The sequence below is a fragment of the Chelmon rostratus genome, chromosome 3 (assembly GCF_017976325.1).
Source record: "Chelmon rostratus isolate fCheRos1 chromosome 3, fCheRos1.pri, whole genome shotgun sequence".
In the NCBI taxonomy this organism is placed as follows: Eukaryota; Metazoa; Chordata; class Actinopteri; order Chaetodontiformes; family Chaetodontidae; genus Chelmon; species Chelmon rostratus.
Window position 1 is genome coordinate 26,629,206 of NC_055660.1, and position 24,496 is coordinate 26,653,701.

The window sequence follows — 24,496 nt, forward strand, 5'->3', positions numbered from 1 at the left end:
CTGCTGCCCCAGAACATGCTGTCCTAAGTCAGAAGTAGTAAGTATTATAAGGGCAACTCAGACACACACTCTTAACAATGCCACCTGACCCTGAGACATATGTTTCTGTCACTACATAGCAACTGTGCAGGCCTGATTAAAGCTAAGTCTTTCTCACTCTTGCTCTCACTCACACAAAGAGAAACACTGACACAAAGGGAAAGATATAGGAAGAAAAAAAATGGAAATATTTTTAATGGTGGCCTGTGGCTTCATGCTGTATTTAACTATCCATTGCCTTTATTTGGCATTCAATAACCTGAGGCATATCCCATGACATTACTGAGATCTCATCTGATCCTTGGAAGTTAGGAAACTTTACTTTGTTATGTACATAGCACTGCCTCAGCTCAGTCTCCACTTCGCATTTGGATACAGAATCCAATTCACATCGAATGCAGCCAGACGCTCCATCAAATCAGCCTGTGCAGCTTCAGACACTGGCCCACTTTCAGTCAATCGGGAGCACAGAAGTGGAGCTCCCACACACTCGGCAGACTCAATTATGCAACCAACTCAGCAAACACTGTTTGGATGGGCTCTGGTGCTTCACACCTGAGAACAACAGCCTGCAGAGGTGCAACTTTAGAAAGCATAAACTGTTCCTCTGTAAATCACATTTTTCTCATACCTCCTTGTTTCTGGATCATTATTACTTCTTTGCCAGCTGCATTTCCTGAAAGTACAAGTATGGAGGAAAACATCACTGGAAGGGTTCGGATATGATGCTCTGGTTTCGTAAACTTTGGTGTTTCTTCTCAGTTCTAGAAAGAAGCAATCACATGCTTTTTTTCAGTGGCTGCGGGTCACCATAGCAACACTTGTTCTTTAATATTAAGTTCAGTTCAACCCTCTCTTCTTCCCATTGTAAACACAACTTTTCTACATGTGAGTCAGCAGTGATTGTCAGACAGCTTTAGCACGCACATCAAACAGCTCCTTATTTGATTCTAGATGTCCACAAAGACGGTCAGCAGCCAGTTGTTTATGAATAACTGGCTGTGAGGGATATTTCACATCATGAGAAATCACATCAGTTTAGTTTGTTTGATACTCAGTTCATTCAGTATCTCACTGAAAACTGAAATGTATGATTTTTGAGAACGGTTGGTTACACGTGTAACAGGCAAGTTACTACTTATGTTACCATGAATGAACTTTGTATAACCTGTTCTGATAAAAACTCTTTAAGGCTACTCTCTGAGTTACTGATTTCTTTTTGATAGCTAGTGGTGTAATAAGCAGGATAAAGTACAGAAAGCTTGTTAGCATTGCTAAATATGTTGCAATAACAACCAGCTCTTTGTGCATTTTGTGTAAAGGACTTATAATGAGCCAAATATTCTATTGAGTTATGGATGAAGTTCAAGCTATGTATATGCACTGATATGCACTACATATATAGAATAAATAGGACTGTTGTACACTTGTGACAAAACCACTATCACATGTCTCTGGGGACCGAACTCTAAAGAGATGAAGGTCCAGGAAATAAGAACAAGGAGAAAGTAAGCTGCCAATAAGGAGAGGTAAGAGACTTTTTTAAAGCTAACATTTTGGCTTGTCATAGCAGGAAAGGGCCGGTGTAATTAATAACATTAATCTGGAGATAAAACACAAGAACTCAGAGGGGACCAAATAAGCACAGTTGCAATCCAAACTTGTCCACATGAGGGATTGGCAGTCAGTTGCAATGGCTAACTGGGACTGCAGAGGTGGTCTGGTTCGTTTACAAGGTGATTTTGATACAACTCATTCCATCAGAATTGTGAGGCAAAGAAACAACTTGAGTCTTAGTTTAGTCTTTATTGGTATTTGAATGCATTAACTAAAGTGGGGAAGCATGGACCACTTACAATGTTTCTGGCATTTCTGAAGAAGTTTGATATAAGCTAAACTGTAAAACTCACCTGTTTAATATTAATATTTACACAATGAGCTAACAGGTAATTAATCAGGTAATATCTGAATGCACACACCTTACTAAAAGTAATTTTGCGAGGTATTTGACCTTGATCCCAAAGGAGCTATAGCCTTCTCTCCCTGCTGTCTTAGTCTGTCCCTCTTTAACTAATAGGATTAATCTTGGGGCTTTAATTAGAACGATCAGGTGGTCAAAATCAGAAGAGGCTCTAGGAACAGGGACTTAACTCCCACAGGTTCACTGAAGATATATCCCAATAACATGTTAATATGGGATGATAGAGTTCAGAATCATACTATTAACACTGTATCTCCTGCACAGCTATTATATTCTTATAATGATAGAGAGGAAGAAAGAGAGCAGGGGATGGACTATTTCCATCGTACAAAAATATCATGATGGGTATTTCTGTTTGTCACCACAGGGAGCATCAAACAAGACACACAAGGCCTGAGGAGGGTCTTGCATTCTCCAATGAACACAGCAGCCACACTGATGACTTCTGCTGGACGTGCCTGAGCCCTGAAAGCTCTTCAACAGAAAAAAAACCTAAAACCTTGAAGACCCCTGTATCCCACACAAACACCCTGAGGTCCGTCTGTGACTACTGTGAAAGCTCTACCCCACTTCAAGCCCACATGAAACTACCACATGCCCAGCAATGCAGTTTGCTTACAGCCATAAATCATCAAGTAAGACAGATGCTTTGACCTCACTGTTCGCACAGAGGATACTGCAATAGGAAATCAATATATCGATTTCCTAGAGCACAGCTGCACGCGCTGTCGTTTCATTAATGAGGGGAAACCACAGCACAGCGCAGAGCAGAGCAGAGGGAAACCCCACAACTTTCCATCCTTCACTGGAACCGACACGCTCGCGCTCCTGAACCCACTGTCTAAACTGTTTACAACACTTTAATATGGGCTATATGTGCGGGTGAGAGCGCGAGGAGGCGGTGGCATCCTGTTTGTTGCATCGCATTGATCAAAAGACAAGTGAACACAGCTGCGCGTCTCGAGACCCCTATTCTAATTACCGGAGTGACGTAACAGTGACCAAAGAATAGGCTATAGTGGCAATATGGTACCTGATAACACAGCTGCTAGCCTACTGCGAACACAGCTAACACTATGAATTAAACACTTCATCATTATTTAGAACCAAATGGCCCAAACTGGACGTGCAGGCGCAAGCGCACACAGCGTAAATATTTATTTCTTACCGTAAAAGGCATTTCGCGTTATCTGGCCACCCATTTCTTTATTTCTGTCCAGTCCTCTTATCGCCTGTATGGATTATTCAGATGGTGTCGTCGCACAGTCCAGTGCTCGTGACATGACTGCACGTTCGCATCCAACGGCGGCGTATCGCTTCTTTCCTCCGAATAGATGCAAACACTAGACACAGAGACCCACACCTCCTTCTTGTGAGCGCAGGGATCCGTGAAGGCAACTCCCCCCCCCCTCCATTCACTGAGCGCTCTCTCCGCCTCGGGTCCCACTCACTCACACTGCTATTTACATAAAAGGTGGAGACTGGCTGAGCGATTTTAACGCTGTCACTGCCGCCGAGACAGGGAGTATTTACGGAGCGCGAGGCCGGGAGCTGACCGCGAAGAAGAAACACAATATCAGCATTTGAACCGCGAAGATGAGTTTTATCCTTTTTGTCAAGAATACATAGTTATAGCGCGTGTAGTTCCGCGCAGACTTTGTTGTTAAAAAAATCAACAAGCCTGAAGCTAAGTATGGATCCAGAATCTGGGGTAGCAAGTGGTCACATTCTTCGCGCTCAACACTCGCTCGCGCACCTTCCGTACTTCCTGATGTGCCTCAGGCCCCTGGCAGGCAGACCGGGTGACCCCTGAGGAGTCAGGCCTCTGACTTGAGCTGTCATCGCGTGTCCGCGGTGAGCTCACAGCCTCAGTTTCAGACACCGCTGTGTTTACTCGGGCCTGAAGCTGCAGGTTCAGAGATAACAGCAGTGTGGAGGACGGGGTGAGGTGGCGTAAAATTACATGTGTGAATTAATGGATTATGAATAAAATAGTGCTGTGTGAAAGACGGGAGTACATAATTAAAGTAGGTGAATTATTATTAATTCTTATAATAGTATATAACCATATATAATATATTAGTATAATCGTTTAAAACTAAAATTATCAACAGAATGTGAAGAAATAACAGTTTTGGTATAGACATCTGGTCATACCCGTCAACACTGGGATTTGAAAATGAGGACAATTTTCCAGCACCCTGGGTCGTCCCACCACCGTTCACACTGCCCACATCCCCCTTCCATTTAGACAAGGCTACACACAGTGAATCCTAAAATCACCACCAAGCAACCACCTGCTTTAAAACATAAGAGCAACAAGGATTGAGTGAACTAGTTCCGACATGAAGTGACAACAGTCAGGTGGTCAGAATCAGATACTTGGATGAAAGTGAAATGCTGTGAACATCCCTGCTTTATAGAAACAAAAACACAAAAGGACACATAAATTCAGCACTTGGTTTATTGATGTATTACTTAAGGATATGTCCACATTAACACTCTACCAAAAATTTGAGTTCATCTGAGTCTATGTCAGTGTGAGCAGACTCCATGGAAAATCCATAGTGATGACTAGATACTGAACTAGAAAAGACCCCAGTGCTCAGTACAAAACCCACAGTTCAAACAGCAATGAATGAGTCCTTATCTCAAGGAAATGAAATTAAACCCAAGTGACACCTCTTGCATCTTATAGACAAGCTTAGTGATTCCCAGTGAGAATTTCTGTAGAACTGGTGAACTATTAATGACGTACTTTTTTCAGTACAAAACCCACAGTTCAGCTAACGATGAATAAGTCCTTGTCTCAACAGAAACCTCGTCTTTGGGATCCCAGGAAGCAAACAAAACTGCTCAGTTTGAGACTCAATACAACAGTTGGCCAGTGAAAATAAACCCGAGTGACACCTCTTGCATGCAATAGACAAGCTTTGTTGTTCTCTGTGAGTGTCCCTAAAGTGGGAAAATGATGAAAGACTTTTACAACTTTTTGGCTCAGACCGGACCTTTTCTACTGGTGAGTTACATTAGATGCGTACGTTTTCTGAATTCATTAAAGTTCTGCAGGGCGGATGGGAATGTGGCGGGTTGGATGTGACCTGCGGGCCACCAGTTTACAATATGGACTAGAGTCTGGATGAGGACCGAGGCCAGACTTTAAACCTCCCATTAACGTTACAGCAACCGTTTTTTTTTTTTTTTTTGTTGTTGTTGTTTTTTTTAAAGAAAGGTTAGGGAAAATATTTAAAAGGCAGGACGGTGGGAGAGAGAAGGCTAAAATATAGGAGAATCCCAGGAAAATTGGAGGCCTGGCATTTCTGGTCTATGTATTGTGTTGCAGAAATATCAAGTGAAGTGTGCATGCTAACAAGCTAGCCTTGGTCCATCCTGTCTGATAATACCATACAACTTTATACGTCAAGAGGTGATAGTGACTCACTGTACCGTCCAGACCGCCAGTTCAGTCCAACAACATAAACATGGCTTTCTTCACACGTTTACAAGTTTTTTATATATATATATATATATATGTGTGTGTGTGTGTGTGTGTGTGTGTGTGTATATATATATATATATATATATATATATATATATATATATAAAACTTCTACCAGAGGAGATCAGACCCAAGATGCAGACTGTGCAAAGAGCACATAGTAGCAGGATGTAAGATGCTAGCTGGATCAGTATACATAGAGAGGCACAACCAAGTGGCTTGGATAGTATACAGAAACATCTGCAACCAGTGTGGAGTAGAAGTACCCAATTCCCAATGGGCCATACCACAGAAAGTGGCTGAGAACAACAGGGCCAAGATTCTGTGGAACTTCAGCTTCCAGACTGACAAACAGCTCCTGGCTAACCACCGGACATAGTGGTGATGGACAAAGAGCAGAAGAGGGTGGTGGTAATAGATGTGGCGATCCCAGCTGACGCCAACATCAGGAAGAAAAACACGAGAAAATTGAGAAATACCAAGGGTTGGAAGAGCAGCTGGAACGGATGTGGAAGGTCAAGGCTAGCGCGGTCCCTGTGGTAGTGGGGGTACTCGGGGCATTAACCCTCAAACTGGGAGAGTGGCTCCAGCAGATCCCAGGAACAACATCTGAAGCTTCACTCCAGAAGAGCGCAGTCCTAGGAACAGCCAAGACACTGCGCAGAACCCTCAAACTCCCAGGCCTCTGGTAGAGGACCCGAACTTGAGGATGACACAGATACCACCCCACTGGGGTGAGAAGGAGAAGATGGTTATACTACACTGGAAAGTGTAACTTTTGCTTTAAGTAAAATTAGCTCTATGACACCTACAACTAAAGTATTCTATTCTATACAAGCAGAAGTCATGCATGCAGGTACAAGTATATATTAGCAGTAGCCTGTCAAAAATTAAGGTACTACTTATGCAGTAAGACACAATTCAGAGAAGATTATTACAGATACAATAATATGTACAGAGCATTTAACATTTGTAGCTGCTGGAGGTGGCGCTCATTCTAATTGTAGCTTCTTTATGTAGGCCAACTATTGAGTAATTTAATCTATGAGTTCATCCTGTTTTCATCAAATTTCTAAACAAATCATTTGTGTCATAAAACTAGTCACAACAGCTTTAGATCATTGTAGTGGAGTAAAAAGTACAACAATTCCCCCTGAAATGGAAATGACAAGGACTTTAAACACAGTGCTTGAGTTACTGTACTTAGTTCAGTTTTAGCACTGCATTATTATCAATTTGACACAGTTTCAATGGCATTTTTTAACATGTTCAGTTACATAAAATCATCATTGTTTTCTAGGTTACGCATCATGCATATCATTGCATATGAAATCTATATGAGAAATACAATAATTCTATTGGGAAACATATACAACCCTGATTGTTAAACAGCAGGCTACATAATATTGTACATTCATGTTATGTTACGCACTAAATATTTACATGTCCCCATTTCCCCATCACTTGTAATGATTACAACCATGTAACCATAACAAATACTTTAGCCTGGCTGGGATGTTAATCAAGATGAAATCAGGACCACAACCTCAAGGTTTGGTTTGCTAAATGAGACACTGTAGTCACACACATGGCATGCACATTTGAGGTGAAGACAGTTGGTGGAAAGTGCTCATAGCACAATGAGAGGCTAACCACATTTGGTTCCATGTATCACCTCTGCAGACAATTGTAAAAATCTGGCATCAGGATTATGAAGAGCCCAGTTGGCTTAGGCCAGTGCGCATTCAAGACAACACAAACAACTGGAATTGAAAATAGCTTCCTAATTGCATTCATCAGTATTTATAAGTAAGATCCGGGGAAAACTATCCTGTAAAAACAAAAAAGCAATTCCATCTGAATTTGATAAATTACAGCAAGAAAGACTTGCGAACAAGGCAAGACATTACGCTTTTGTCCTGACCAATTTACAATTTATAATCTAACAAGTCAGTTGAGTCTTAAAAGTCTCCCCATAAATGACATCATTGCACGAAGGTATAACAGCTTTTTGTCATGCAAGGGACGCAGCTGTAAGAAGAGCAGTGACTGGGCACCGGCAAGGCACGTTTCAGGAAGAAACATCAGACCGTACCCATGTCATGTAACCCTCCAGACCCACACTAGAGGAAAGGCCTGAAGTAAAGTGCACTTCCTTGCCTGGCTTGGCGTTGGTGGTGTACATGAGTGCATTGCTAGAACATCCTTCCTTTGTACAGTACCTTTTTAATTCCTGTCTTAAGAATGCAGCCATTGCACTGTTTGCCTTAACCTTTATAAAAAGAAAGCCTCCTTTGGCCCGCAGTCCTCTCTGCAACATGACTGAGTTGCACCTCTGAAAGTCTGTACATAAAATTGCATTACATAACTTACTCAGATAATGCAGTCTGGTTCATGGTTTACTGCAGTTCAACTGACGGGGCTCTGCATACAGCTTCAGCTGATACACTGCCTTTCTGACAGGTTATATGTTTAATGGCAGCCATTTATTCCATCCATATTTTCTTAGCTTCAGGGCACATCTCTGACTAATACCACAAACATCATCAACAGATGTTATTCAGCTCTGTTATGTTTAGGTTTGATGTGCCTTTGCTGAACCTTGGATCATTATGATTTCTGACAATCCTTTCAGAGTGATCAGATGTTTGCACAAGAATAAAGGCTGCGGATATGTGGATGGTTGCAGTATGTTAATGTGTATTTCTGACAGCAAATATGCTTTGAATACATGAAGAGTTTTCTGGAGACTTGTCCGGGGATAAATGACAGCATTGGTCATTTGCCGAAACACTTCAGCCAACCTTCAGTGTGTTTGTATTTTCCTGATAAGTGACATCTTATGCCCATGCGAACAATGACTGAGTAGCAGAAGCAGAACTACTGTTATGTTGTTGTGGTGCTGCAAGACTTTGAGAGTTCAGGATGAAGAGCTGGGAGCTAAAGTGCCCAACCTTGGAAGCCACTCTTCCCATTCCATTCCCTACCAAGAGTCAACACTGACCCTGGCTGTCAACTTCTTTAATCCATGACTGCAATCTTTCCCCAACACTGTCAGGTATTGTTAGTAGCCTAAACCTATAACTTAACCTGAACCATAGAGATGACACATCAGAAATCACATTTATGAACGCTCTTCGTGATGGTAGCGGTTCTTGGAGGCACTGATAAAATATATTGTCGTGTAGATCAGACCCAGGCAAGAAAATGGTCATATTCATCTACTCTGAAGGCAACGACAAACAAACTATTTTGTCATTTAGTTTGAAGGATGTCTTAGTAACATGACATTTATTGCCATTTACTGCATTTATTGCAACAAAACCATCCGTCTTGGCCATCTATGAGAGAAAAATGGAGAGGTCCCCAGGAATTTTGTTCATTTGGGCAAGTTGTAAAAATTCTTTCATGTCACGGCATGAGCAGAAACAGAAAATTGAAAATTGAAATTTTTTCTGTTTCCATCAACCTTTCTAATCCTTTGTAATGCAATAGTTAAAAATAGCTGCTGGAAACTGGAGCCCAATTCCTTTTATATGTAAACATACTTGAACCAATATAATGGATTCTGATACAGGCATCTGCTTCATAATGCCAATCAAGTAGGACAAAAAGGTAAAAATCCTTTTTAGCTGTGACACCTCTGATGAATTTGTCTGTCTGCATGAATATTGCATGTTTCATGGATTTGAAATTGAGTGCAGCCATCACACGTCATGTGGCTGCAGATCTGACATCGTGGCTGATGATTAACCAAACCTCGTCACCACATGTCCCAGCATGCTTCAGTCTTTGACAGCAGCTGGAGACCAGACCTAACCAAGGTTTCCACGACAACCGCTGCTCGAAAGGAATTACGTATGGCTCACAGGGATGCATATGTGAGCGCACAGGGACACACACTAGCACACACAGGGTCCATTAGTCCAATGAAACGCAGTTATTATGAACAGTAGGTATACAGTGCAACAAAAGGAGACAGCACAACAGATAACAGTTTAGTGGAACAAAGGCACAGCAAGGTGTGAGCTGTGCAAAAGTATACCAATCCACAGGGGCGATATAACATCCTGCCAGCAGAATGGGGCCTGCTGCCTCTTTCTGAGGGATTTCTATGGAAGTGAAAGAGAATCTGGCAGCAGATGCCGAGTGGCGGGGAGGTCAGCAGAGTGGGTCTCCCGCAGTTGGTATTGTCTGAGAGTACTGCTCGGCACGCGCGTGCAAATAAAACCTCCTTTTCATAATAGCCTCTGGAGCCCCATCACGAGGCCACTTGCAGTGGGAACAGTGAAACCCCATACAATCCAGAAACAGGACAGATAGAGAGGAGGCGGGTGATGAGGTGGAGAAACTACAGGAACTGTGACACCCTCTAAATTTTTGCAAAAGTGACTTTGGATCATTATGTAATCTGGAGAGGAGAAAATGAGAAACATGGAAAAAGAGAGGGGGGGAAAGGTGAAAGATAACAAGTAGGGGGCATTTGCACAGTTACTGCAGCAAGCTCTGGAATAATGATGGTCTCCTCCTTTCATAAATCCAGCCTTATTGCAAATCCCTTTCTGTCTATTCTGAGACATGCCCTCAGCAGGTATTCCAGATAACTACACTCCTAGTTATTAGCAAAGGTGAAAGTTAGTTTGAGGGCATAGGATGTCTGATGTAATGTAGTACTTTTCATCAGAGTTGGAGCAGAAGAAGTGGGGAGGTGATAATTAGATCTGTCACTCTGCTTTAATATCTCTCAGACCCGTTCGGCCCTGGGCTGGATAGTTGCAAAGAAATGCCTTATTGTCTCTGCCGCTCGGGAACTGAAAATACCATTTCCATGTCTGATATACTGCGGCAAAATGTGCTGGTGAGGAGTGATGGGCTTCACTGTGGATATGAAAGGATTCGATTTATCAATGAGGCTGGTGATTTAATAAGGTCTACATGTTGTCTAGCACTGGACAAAGTAAAAGTGTTCCACAGTGTCAGTTTGTCTGGAATAATTCATAGAGATGAAACTCAATGATACCAAGCGTCTGTGTGATTTGACCTTCATGGTGGACATTACCAAGAAGAACCTCTCAGAGTTGAGCGTCAAGCTCCAGCAGCTTCTCAGCTCTCTGCTTTCAAATGTGAAATTATCTGAAGCCAAATTAAAGCTTTGGCAAGTGCAGCTGGAAAGAGGAAACACATTTTCCTACTCTCAAAGAGCACAGGCTGCTGTGACCTCTGAATATGCTGTTGAGTGGAAAACACCTTCAGGCATTTGGTGAGAGGTTTCAGGACATGAAAAGGCAACAAAAGCAACTGAACATACTCGCTGCTGTTTAATGTGGGAGCAGCTGATGTTTCACTGAGCTGCAAAGCAACGACCTGCTACTGAGAGCAGCTCTTATCAAAACTGACTCTTGCAAAGACTCAATTCTGCTCAAGAACGACTGACCCAAACCTGGAATACCAGCATCATCATTATCATCATCATCATCACTACCATCTAACAACAGACAACTCTCCCAAGAGAAGCACTTTCAGTCAACGCAGAGATTATTGTGATACATGTGTTCCATAATTCAGTATGGCCAGGAAGGCCAAGGCCACCCTGATACAACTGCTGGTTCCCCCGGGTGAGCCGCCTTCAGAAATTGAAATTAGCCTTACAGCAACACAAAGCAACACAGTATATCTTGTTTGTTTATGTATTTATCACTGTGTATAGTGAAAAGCTAAAACCACGTGCAATTTCTACCCGTGTAATTTGTGTAAAAATTGTGTAATTCTATAGAATTTTTGGCAGAATGTTTTTATGGCTATATTTGTGATAGTTCTTTGTGGCAATACATATATTTTTGGTATATTTTTTCTTTTATATAGTCCTTTTTATAAATGTACATATATATAGTCAGCTTTTATTTTGTATTTCGTAAATCTCTATTCTGTTGCTATTTTTTTCCAACTGCTATTGCCTGCTGCCTGTAACAGCCGAATTTTGCCGGCTGGGGATTAATAAAGTTTTATCTTATCTTATCTTATCATGCCTTTTATGGATTCAATGTATTTTATATGTTTTAGAGGTGCTGATAGATGGGTTTTGTTACCACTGGGAAAAGCAAGACCCAAAAATGTCAGCCTCGTGGTAGTGCTATTGTGGAAAATTCATCCTCTGGGGACCATGAATGACTAGAAAGTTTGATGGCAATAGGTGGGATATTTAGCTATTTCAGTTTGTACCAAAGTGGTACACCAAAGTGTCTGAGGACCTGAACAACTGACCAGTATTGTCATCTTTAGAGCTATGTCATGGCTGTGTTTTTATGGGGGAACTCATTGTTTCCTGTCCCTCTCTTACGGGAAGGAGTACATGTGGTTGTAATTCCTCTCAGAACACATCACTGTGACTTTTAAATTGCGATTGCAATCATGATGGGGAGTTTATTGTTCATTAGATTAATATGGGACAGCTGCTGCGTGGGAAAACATACGAATAAGTTTGCATGGATCATCAATCAGCGGCCCTGCTGGTTTAGTGGTTTCCAAACTGTGCCCTCTGTGAATCAGCGTACTGTATACTTCTTGACACCCACTGGCTCAAGTCACGTTTGGCAAATGGATGTATCCAGATGCAGAGACAGAATACCAGAGCTTTCTTTTATCCATTTACGTGGCCCTCACTTCAACTTTCCTCTCATTTATCACATTTACAACCTGTGTCTCTGGGTTTTTAAACTGCGTTTAGATCCTTGAGGAGCTGGGCTGAGGAGAAACATGATCAAATAAAAATGGAGTTCTTGAAAGTGTTCCCATAGAGCTGTCCCATAGAGCTGGCACAGCTTAAACTGAAAATCACCTCAATCACTGCTTTATATGTACTCACTAAAACGCTAGCCTTTTTAATTAGACACAAGAGAGGCCACCAAAGATATTACCAGGGGCTAAACTGTTCCGTTTCTCATCTGGGACCAGAACAGAGAAAAGCAGATTGAAGTACTGTTTTCAGGGCATCTTTTCTGCTTGTTCCCACAGCTCAGAGTATCAGTTTCTCTCCAGCATGACAGAAAAAAAACACACGGAGATGTCTCATGCTTTGCTCTGAGCCTGAGAGAAGGACGGAAGACTGAGAGGAAAGAGGAGTCACAGGATTCAGCTGAGATCCGGTAGCTTCGGGGTACAAGAATCAGGAAGTCATGAGGAGCAGGGTGCTAGATACATTAACACATACTTGATGAAGCCATTTTCTGTCATTTTCTAGGGCCTTGTTGAATATGTGCTCTACATTATTTATGTGGGTTTGGGGAACATCCATGGAAAAGGACAACAGTTACACCATTTGTTACGATCACCTGTTAGATGTCCTGTTAAAAATAACAAAGACACCACATATTATACGGTCATCCTACAGTATATGAGACATGACTGCTTTTGAATGGTGGATATGTCAAAAGGAAAGAGGGAGATTGTGTGGTTGTAGGCACGCGCACACACTGATTTTTTTTTTTTTTTAAGTAGCTCAATGGAGTTTAATTTTTGGTGCTGAAAGTTTGAAAAATCACATTTAAAAATTTCAGAGCAATGTCTCTGTCTAGAAACAATTCCCAGACCTCACTGTAACCCACTTTTAACTAAAGTGCTATCTCTAGAGTTTCCCAAGAAACGTTTTCCAGTGAGGTCTGTGGAACAAGTTGAAATCTCCATCACTTCTAGTGTATCGGGATGGAGGCCGAAATCAGACGACAGTTCAAGACACAACAATCAAAATCTGCGTGATCAGATGAAACGTTAACTGAGTAAGAAATCTCTTTCATTATTTGAGTGAATTCAGTGTCAGCAGTGGCTGCTGGAAGTTAGTTTTAGATATCTACGACTTAAGAGAAATGACAGAACCAGGCCTTTTGCAAAACATTTGTTTATGTTCAAGTGACAAAGCTGCTGTTGTCCACAGCTGGAGGAGGTTTGGGTGGATGAGGCACCAAAACGACTTTTACAAGGGAGACTGCTGACGGCTTTTCAGTCAAAGCATATTTTCACAATTCTATCTTTCTGCCGTCTATTTTCTTCCATTTTATGCGTGGAACTAATACAATGTATTTTGCATTTGGCTCTGAGTGCCGGCAAAGCTTGGGTGACCTACAGTCGGTGCTGCGCCTGAACACATCCTGTGTAGACACAGATGGAGGACTGAAGCTGCTGCTGCTGATCTGCTAACGTGCTGTTTTTGTGGACATGCACTGTCAGATCATAAAACACATTTATTTTTCCAGCCCTGGCAAACTATGTTGTCCCTCTGATAGGTGCATTGGATCAGAAAATGCTTACATGTGTTGTGCAATGCGTTTTGTTTGTTTAATTTGACTTTAAGGCAGCAATAGAAAAAATGCAGTTGTTTTTTAGCTTTATAGAGGCTACATGGGGCTCACAAGACCATGTGGTCAGAGGAGAAACAATTTAAGTTGCTAACCCATTTTAAGTTTTGCAAACAATGATAAAACCTTGAAATGAACCTTAAAAACAACTGCAGGTGAGCCAAGGACAAGCATCCAACGTAAGAGAACAACCCTGCACAAAGGGTGGAGCTGAGAAAACACACAGATTTTTGGCAAGGAGTTCAAGAATGTAGCAACCCAAACAATTTTGTTTTTGTTCATCTTACAAATGTACTTCCATCTTACACGTAATATCACTTAGGCTTAGGGACATAATGTCTTTGCGTTACATCATCAGTGTGGCAATGAAAGAAGACATTGTGTTTCTGAATGATACACCCTGAAGGGGAATATAATAAACATTATACAAGATTTGGAGCAGCGCAAAGAGGACGAGAGCTTCCCAAGATCTTTAACTGTGGGGCCTCTTCCTGAAATTCTCCCCAGTGTTGAAGATTGTCAGTGTGAGTGGCACGGGAAGAATCAACAACGAGAATCAGAACGTTACCATTTCACACTTCTAAAAGAGCAGATTATGTAATATGAAAACCACTTAGCCCAGTGATCAAAAACACTGTTTTGGTTGAGACAAAACGTATGTAGTTGAGGCAAGGCCGCTTTTTCAAGGTCTTTGGATTAAAATAACAATTTTAGAGATGAGAAGGAAAAGATCTTATTTAATCACATTATTTCAAGATAAAGCAAATGACATGACAGAGATGCCAGAGAAATGCTTTTATGCTGTTCTCGCAGCCTTGTGGTATGTAATCAGTTTCAAGGACAGTTAGACAGATTATCTTTTTTCCATTTCCCTACCATTTTCTAAAAGATAGAAGAGATTATATATCTGAGCTATGGCTCTCTGGTTAATTTTTTAATCAGGAGTGGATGTCAGTGGTATGCATGCCTCATGTCTGGAAACCCTGGGTCTGCAACGCAATGGAAAAGGAGAACGGTACCCGGGCATTGTCTATTTGCTCTTTTTCTACTTCTCCTTTTTATATTTGCTGTCTGTAACAAATAAATTTCCCCAGCGCTGGATCAATTAAATTTTTATGTTATCTTATCTTATCTTAGTATCACTTCCTTAAGGGTCCCCTGATGTGACATTTGGAAACAGTCACATTTCTCCGCCAGTCTGTTTTAGATAATTCAAGTTTATATATATATATATATATATATATATATATATATATATATATATATATATATATATATATTTCTTGTTAAACTTGATATGTCTCTATATATACACACGCATATATGTGTATATACATGCATATACACACGTGTGTATATCTATCTATCTATCTATCTATATATATATACTGTATATATATATATCACATATCATAATGTGCTCTTCAAAATGTATACATCAAATCTAGCAATATTTTAGATTTTAAAATGTAGAAATAATGTACAGTATTGAAAAAAAAAACATACTCCAGTATTTTTTATTTTAGCTGTTTCCTATTCTGGATATAATGTAACAGTGTGGTCACGTCTTTTACAAATCACCATATACATTGAGCTAGTCTTTAACTGCACATCTTTAACTGCACATTAGCTGACTGACATTAGCTGTCAGCTATATTAGCAGCTGCACGGCTAATGTGCAGCTGATTGACATTTAATGCTTGGATCCTTCTCTATTTCTCCACCCCTTGCTAATGTTACAATGCTAATGTTAGTTACAAATGTCCTTATAACACACTGAAGATGAAGTAATATCTGCCCACCAATACGTAAACATTTGACTCTCTGTGTGGTTTTCTTGGATTGTTATTTCTTTGAAGGTCTTGTTAAACTTGATATGTCTCTGGGTTGCACATCAGCAGAGATCACTACACTAGACTGTTTTAACAGTCATACCTTAGAAACGGAGTCATGGAGGAAATGGAAACATTTAAAACAATTTGTAAAAATATTATCCCGTACTGTAGCCAGGGGCTAAGAAAAGATGAAGAAAAAGTTGCAACGTGGAAAGTATTTTAGAATACCAGTTTTATTGGAGAGTAATCCTGCATTTAGAGTCATCTGAACAGAGGCAGAATCACTAAGGTGGGCCCTCACTGTAAAGGGAATAAGGCTGTAGCCACTAAAAGGATGTTTGTGGGACACCAACAGGTGTGAGGGAGGCTTTGTGGCAGAATATGAATGTGATGAGGTGATCATGGAAACAGAGACTGTGCAGATGTATCTGGTTGTATGAACTATGTGAAAATTGTCTTTTCATACAGTCTGTTGTAGCCAGTGCAATCTCCTTTGGTGGTGGTGTCAGAGAGGAGGAGCATCATGGATAAAGACACTCACCCTTACCACAGGTGCACCTTCAGCAGCAGACTGTTGCCCCCACAATGCACCACAAATCTACAACTCATAGAGCTCGTTTTGAGAGATGGACAGCAGAGACATGGGGTGCTGATGTCAGCTCTGCTCTTTATTCATTTGCTTTTTTCTTCTGGATTTATGTCTCTTCATAGATTAAAATCATTATAGCTCTCTGACACATGAGAAAAAAATGCACACTCATTGGTAATTACATGCAATATCATGGACATAATCATGAACATTCAAAATGAACCATATACACTTACCTGCCTGGACTTCTGATATGACACTGTACATTGCCTGCATAGCTATATGCCAATTAGCACACACACTGTATCTATACGCAACATATCAAGATGATCCTTTCTGTTAACTGTTAACCTCTTTATGTTTGTTGCATTGTGCATATTTTGGATTTGCACCATATTGATATTATATTTAATATTTGCACTGCACATACCTGCACTCTTTATACTGTGACTTCTATGGAACAGTTTTATTTGGGTTAAATACAGTTCTGTCTTATCTTATCTTATGATGGTCTTAGCGCACTCTTTGCTGGCGATCAGACTGGTTTTAATGTGTGTAACAATGTGAGTCAACCTCTTCAGTGTGCATGTGTTTTTTTTTTTCAGCCAGTATGACTCTTCACTTCAGCCAGCGTCTGGCTAGCTTGGTTTAAGTATTAGCGATCAAATTTCTCTGTGCAAATGATCATGAGAATGTGGTTTACCAACAGGAAAAAATCACCTAATGAGGATTGTCACTCAGCAGACACAGCCACACCAGCTAGCAGTTTTGCAGACCCTCATCTTGGAGAATTAAGCAGTGCAAGTCCAGAAGAACACTCCTGGATAGTTTTCCAGTCCGGTTCTTCTCAGGGAGGCCAGTGCATGGTGCCAAACAGACACCGACTTGAGTGCTCTGTGAAAGGCGATGATGCGTACTGTTTCCCTCGTAGACAGTTTAGGGCGCATGCATCATTGAATTTAACATTTACAGGAAAAGGTTGCGAGAACTCTTTTTCCACTTAGAAAAATGTGTTCACTGAGCATCGAAGAAGCGTGTCACGCCCACGGAAAACTCACTGAATTCACTTTGCTTTTGAGAAGGAACTGACCAAGAAATGCAAGCCAGAGTGGAAAGACAGTTTACTGAGGAGATTCCACTGGCGTCTGCTTTATTAGCTCCAACATTAGCCTCCGAAATGTAGTAAACAGGCCACAATCACATCATCCCATCATTTTTGTGGGAATTTTCCAGAATTGTCTTCCAGCTTTAATGTAGTTAAAAATGTTGGGTCTTTTTCAGTGTTCATCGTGTCATGTTCATCAAAATATCCCCTGATATTGTCGTGCTCTTGCTTGTTTGATGTATTGTGCTGTACATGGTGCTGTTACAGTGATTTTGTTTTGGCTAATCACTGACTCAGGCCTAGAACTGTTTGTGTGTGAATTGTAAATTTAATTGTGGGTGAAGCTGCACAACTACAGCTTACTTTGCTGGCCTTATTAATAACAGGCTGCATTATTGCGTCATAATTAGCCTGTCTGGTTTGCTAATATTGTGAGTATGATCCAGTGTGAAAAAGCTTACGTTTTTAGCAAAACAATACACCATCACCAGGATCGATGGTGTATCAAAAGTATCAAAGTTGGTGCACATTCAAGCGCTTTCAAGAACAGGCAGCCGCACTGTAAACAAAAGGTAGAAGCACCACTAAAACCGAATCAAAGTAACTTGATGAAACGCATCACAAGCCAGAGAATTGAGCAATCTGCATAACCAGCAGAACACATTTTTGTTGTGGATATGATAATATGCAAGCTAGCTATTGAACACAGTGGAGCATTGAGCAGCTTAGGAAACAGACGCATCTTCAATCACCAGCTGTCCAAAAATGTGCCTCCGAATGAATGCTAATGCCGCTCTGTGTTTGCTACGTGTCTAAACAGGAAACTGTTTGCTAACATGTTCACCATATCAACTTTCTAAGCAGATAACGTGGTCTTACAACTTGTTGCGCTGCCCTGTGGGCTGAAACCACTCATCCGCTCACATTGTTTTGAAGAAGACTTAAGACGACAGTGCACACAGTGAGATTTCCTGCTCATATATGATTCGTATTTAAATGTCTTCCATGTAACCTGAAATGTGCACATCCTGTAGTTGAAAAGTTGGAGTCTGCCATTTACCTCCAGGGCTGCGATAGAACGCAAATACAGAGAATGACTATTACTGACTATTAATAATATCAGACATGGATTTTTTTAATTAAAGTTTGAGGATTTATAACTTTAAACAACACAGTCCATAATCTTCTCATGAATCCATGAATTTCATATAATCAAAGGGAATTCCTTATGGAATGTATGTATGCTTTCACTGGTTATGAACCCCCCACCCCTCACCCTTCCTGAGGTTGGCAGGGTGAACGACAGGGATGTGGATTATGACATCAGTGCTGAGTTGGCTCTTTATCACCCTGGCACTAAAAAGAGGCTCTATGGAGAGACAACAGAGAGCATGGGAAAAGTCTCACGATAGTCCTGCCTTCACACACCACTTTGCACTCGCCACTGATTATTCCCTCACAGCAGGTGTCAGGGGGATTTTGGGTTCTTGTGATAGCACTGGTGGTTTACAGCTGTTTGCTTGTTTGTCATGTAGGATACTGGCTCCCACTCCTTACTTCCTCTTTCTCTCTGTCGCTCTCATGCACTCTCGCTCAAAGCCAATCTCTCTCACACCCACTCTCGTCCCATCACTCCACTGTAAAGAGCTTGTAAATGTCCCATGGCCACACTACTGGTGACAGATGGTAAAGGCAGGATGAAAACTCCCCAAATAAATATGTAATCCCTTCCTCACATGGGCTGCAGGACAACGCAGAGATTATCCCATCAGAAACACTGCTGGAGCTCTGCAGAGCAGCAGGCTGGACGGGACATCCCTCTTTGTCTTCCTGTATAAAATGATTTTAAAGCAGTGCCTGTGTGTGTTTGAGTGGCGGCCCATGCTTTTTTAGTGGCAGAGGTGATGAGAGGCACATCAAGTCACATGCGACACATCAGGTTTGATAGGATTGTATTCACAAATCATATGAGTGCTTACTTGCTATGTCACCATCAGTGGAGGAAAGAGCTTCCATCTATCATCACGCAAGACTGATTCACACACCAATAACACTAAAAATGTATTCATTTAAGAGATTTAGTTGCTTTAGCTCCTTGATTTTGGTGCCTCTTTGGGATTTTCCTACGGCAACCAGGATACAATTAGAGCACTTTTATGATCATAGGCCTTGTAACTGTTATCCAAGCACACAATGTATTGACTTACCCCCATAAAGACAGGGACATAGCATGGTTTTACGCACAGTGACAGATGTGTTTTAATGGCACCATTTGGTGATTTGGAAACAAACAGCCCACCGTGTGTACTCAGCAGCTCCACAGAGTTTATATGGAGAGAGGAAGTGGGATAACAGCCACCTCATTCACCCAAATATGTAGTAATCATTACATTAATGCAATGACATTAAAGGATAATTCAATTTTTACAATTTAGGCCCTATGTTGGTAGTTTTGGCCATCATTCCTATTGATTATGATAGCACTGTACTCACCAAACACTGTACTGTTTATTGAAGGACTCCCCCTTTTCTAACACCTATTTTTGTAAAACTCTTTTCTGCAGACACTCACAGAGACGGTTCACCCTTGAAGCCTTTGCTCTTGTAAAAATGTAAGAGGAAATAGTTCAGTTAAAGCAGAACATAAACCCCGTATTTGTTCATCTTTTTGCAGTCACATCCTCACACACTCTGCTGTCAGGCACTTGGAAACAGTCAGAATGACTTTCTCTGGTAGTCTCAATTTTTAACCTGTCTTCATCGGGAATTGCTTTCCACTTGTAAGAACTTTATTTCCTCTGTGGCACCAGGAAGTGGTCGGAAAGTCCAATAGGTCAAACTCGGCTAACTAAACACTTTTACTGCTAACTCTGAAAGACAGGAGACAAACTTGAAGAAACTCACTAGCCTAGCAACATTAAAGCTCCAGTACAAAAGACCCACACAATTCATTAATGTTTAGTCCTCCAATTTAACACAGCCTGTCACTTTTTAAAAACCTAATGTCCAGAAGTGATATATTCTTACATGTGCGCCAATACAGTAAAAATACTGGAATCTTGCAGCATCACTACAACAATGTCCATCGTGGCCAAAAACAAGAGCAGTGAGATGATCAGACAGGTGGCAAAGAGTGCACCCGGAGTGCTGCTAATAATCCCTCACTGAACAGGATAACTGTGTCCACCGTAGTATGCAAGGTCAAAATGAAGCAGGAAGTCCAGTAAGTAAACTGTGATCACATTTAACATGGTCATCATGCTGCTAGCTGAAAACTGGTGCTGCATAGTTCATTGCATTAACGGAGAGTTTGTCCAAATATCAAACTATGAGCAGTTGACTTCACCGGTCAAACATTGACGTTGTGCTACATTCTGTAGTCCACAATGTTCACAATCAGGAAATTCAGCCACAATTAACTATGCTAAAGATTTAACAGTTGTGAGTTTAGCTCAACAACTAATTTTTTCATGCAGTGAAAAAAAAAACTTCAGAACTGATAACATTGTGCTGTAAAATGAGGACAGCAGATAAGACATAGCAGCACGGTGCAACAGCAGCATAGTGCAACAGTGATGTATTCAGACCATCAGCGGGAAAATAAGAAATATATCTGTTATAGCTTATTGCAATTTATTTAGCAGAAGTTAAGGTGCACCCGGCAACAAGACAAACACATGGCGACTTATCTGCTGGTTACCTGAACTTGTGGGCTAATTCTCTGTTTATGTTGTAAAGATTGCTGTAAATTAACAGAGTTCTAACAATTACAACAATTAACAATGTAATTAAAACTTTACTTTAATGAATGAATGAATTCATTCAACATTTATTTTAATCAATTATATCAGTATTTATTTTTTAATTAATGTCTGAAGTAGAGAGAAAAGCTTTCCCATTCCCCCTGCTCTCCTGTGCTCCCCTCTCCTCTGCAACCTCACATCTTCCTTCATGAGCTGAAGAAGCTCATCCTCGTTCTGTTTTTCCAAACTGGTGCTGGCTGGTCATCTGCTGATGTACTTGGCCCTGGTGTGTCCTCGGGGATGGAGGCAAGTTAGGACATTTTCTCCAGAATTGTTCCAATCACAGAGAAAACAAGAGAAAGGGGAAACACTTCATGTTAACATACAGTAGTTAACATACTTAGGAAGACTGGGAAAGGTGACACGGACTTGGATGTCGTATTTTGGATTGAAAAAAAGGAAAGAAAAGAAACGGTGACGGTCACAGCTTGCATCCCTGTGACAGTACTATAAAAACACAACAAAGAAAAAAGGCATTGCCACTTAAACTTAAGAGGTCAAGATGTTCAAACTCATTTTTCAAATGGGCTATTGTTGCCGGACCTCCAAGCTACACTGGCCTCAATGTTGCTTCACACCACCAAACTAAACTCTTAAGAAGCAAAATAATCAAGTTCAGGTAGCTGTGTCATCCATCCCATCATTTGTAGTGGGCTTTGAAAGTGAAGGCAGCTCCAAGTAGCTAACTAGCTAGCTAGCAAGCGGTCTGAAATGGGACGCACTTGGTCTTCAAACACAGCCTTCGAAGGATGCCCCCCCCCCCCCGTCCCCACGAACTGGCGCACAGCTCATGTCTATCACCTCTGCATGCATGCAACAGGAGAGGCAGTGAGTTCCTGTGATTATGTGTCTGCCGCCCGAAAACTTGTCATGATTCTCAATAACAGGTTTTAAAGTTAGTGTAATGCAAAATAATGAGTGTAATTGTACCTCAGCTCTGAAATCGAGTAATGTGACACAATTTAACATTACAAAATCTCATCTCAAATAAGAGGAAGCCTGAAAGCCACTCCTTCATTGAAAACATAGTTGCATAAGTTAAATAGGCTTTCTGTGAACACAGGACAAGGTCTGAACATCAGGCTGATTTATGTAGAGTTTTGTCTCATTTTGCTCTTCAGTTTCACATCTGTGCCAAATGAAATGTTCATAAAAAACATTTAATGCGATTAAGACAGGTTAGGCTCGTCAGTAACGTGACACTGGAGTCCCAGTAGGTGGTACTACAAATCTGAAAATCAAATCATCAAATCATCATTGGTATTTATCCTAGCTCTTATTGATCGGACAGTACCATTGGTTAATTTAGCTGTCAAGGTGTCAGAGGATGAACTGCCTTTGCAGTCTTATCAGTAAATACAGTGAACACACCTCTGACTCAAGCCCCTTTCATACATGCAGTCTGTCCCTGAAATGTTCAGGAACATTTCCTGCATGGGCCTGTGTGGATCGGAGCAGGGGTCCATATCCAGGAAAATCTGTACCGCCAATTTCTAACCTCAAGACCGAAGAAAGGAAAAAGCCGGTACGGCTGTGTTGAGTGGAAGCAGTGGCAGTGCAGGGACAAGCATGTAAAGGGTTACATTCATCTGGCGAAAAGACGCTTTCATGTGGAGCGAGTGAACCAATCACAAGACTCCACTGACGATCGGCTTATGGTTACGCGGGAGATTTGATAGCTAACAAGCAATACACATTCTTTGGTTTGCAAACACTGCCACCACCACGTACACAAACATCCGGCCCTGGCCCCTCCACTTCAACCATCCATCCCTTCTTCCTCTGCTGCATTTTGTGGTTGACACCTACAAGTGCTGCATTACCTCCACCTGCTGGAGCGCCCCTTGCCCCATCTGTTCTGGCATTGCCATGGCATGTGTGAACAGTGAAAATCACATCATGCGACAGCCGAGCTCTGAACTTTTTCCTTCTTTTCCGTTTTTGAACAATGTCTTCTTCTTTATGTACTTTTCACACCAGGCTGCTGTTTGTAGATGTAACTACTTGCCGCTCCTCCAGATTCTCCTGAGGGTCCCGTTTTTTCAATGCCCCCCGCCCCCATCCCTCATTTCGCCAGATCACTCGATAAATGGTCTGGTTTGGTCTCCTGAATGAGGAATGTGTGTGGAGGGTGGCAAGTATGCTGATCAACCATACATACCCATCACTGACCATGATTATTGACCTATCTTTTAATTTAGAAATACTTTAAAGTTGTGAATTTTGAACTTTCTAAACAAAATTCCTGGGTGCTGAGGAGAGGTGACCCCAACTCCTGTGCTGGGTAATCTCACAGAGGGCCTCTCATAAAAGGCTCTGACTTTACAGATACCCAATCTCACTGAAAGTAAATTGAAAAGTTTGCACCTCTGGCTAAAACCTGATCCACACTGTGTGTTTGTCCCTCTCTCTCTCTCAAAAAAAAAAAAAAAAAAAAAAAAAAACAGCCACCAACAACATCTATGGCGGCTGACTGACTGCAGTAATCCAGTTCGTTGTGGACTCCACAAGAACTTATGTATCTGCACACAATTAAAATAGTTAATCTGCAAATGCTATGTAAAAGTTGTTTTTAACAGCATTTCACTAATTTATCCTGTTTTGAAATGATCACACTATAGTCACATCTTACTGTTTCCCAGCATGCAACAACAGAAACAAATCAATTTTAAATTAGGTGTAATTGACCCTTTCTAATTAAAAAATAATCACCTTCCACAGCACAACGCAAAGCATCCCTTTATATCCTGATTGACTGGTCATTTTGCGAACATTTACCTCCACATAACTTTCATTCCAACTTCCTCTCTTTTTTAATTGTGCAATCAAAACCATTTGTGTGGTTGATATGATTCTTTCATCTGCTGCCATATAGAAAAGCTGTTTGTTTTGGGAGTCGGGTTGGAAAGAAAAACAACTTTTTTTTTTTTAATCATTTTGAGAATGAGGTCACATTAGGACAAGGTATTGGCCTCTCCAAGTCAGTCCATTTTCCAACCACACTGGCTCCACTCTGCACAGCGGCTCACCACAAAATGCCTTTATGTTCTATTTCATTTGATCCTAGCTGAGTAGCGAGATTTGATCTAACATGAATTAAGCTATTATCAGTGCCACGCTGCACATTCCACTATTGGAAACCATGCAAAGATATTTCCATTGCACAAATTATTTGATGCAGCGAGTGAAAACTTTACATTTTGTCAACATGGTTTTGTCTGAATGGGCTGCTGTTTTGAGCATCAACAATCCTCTAGGCACAAAATAAAAATCAAAGACTGGGTGGATAGGTGGATA

The 24,496-nt window shown here is 41.1% G+C and overlaps 1 protein-coding gene across 1 annotated transcript in view; it reads right to left on the reverse strand.

Annotated features, from left to right (window-relative positions):
- neurl1aa (neuralized E3 ubiquitin protein ligase 1Aa) overlaps positions 1-3,470 on the reverse strand; it is a 42,874-nt gene extending 39,404 nt beyond the window's left edge. Inside the window, exon 1 of the mRNA XM_041933490.1 lies at positions 3,189-3,470. Within this exon, the coding sequence (XP_041789424.1) occupies positions 3,189-3,222 (34 nt within the window). The 5' untranslated portion in view covers positions 3,223-3,470. The remainder of the gene's footprint in view (positions 1-3,188) is intronic.
- Positions 3,471-24,496: the final 21,026 nt, after the last annotated feature.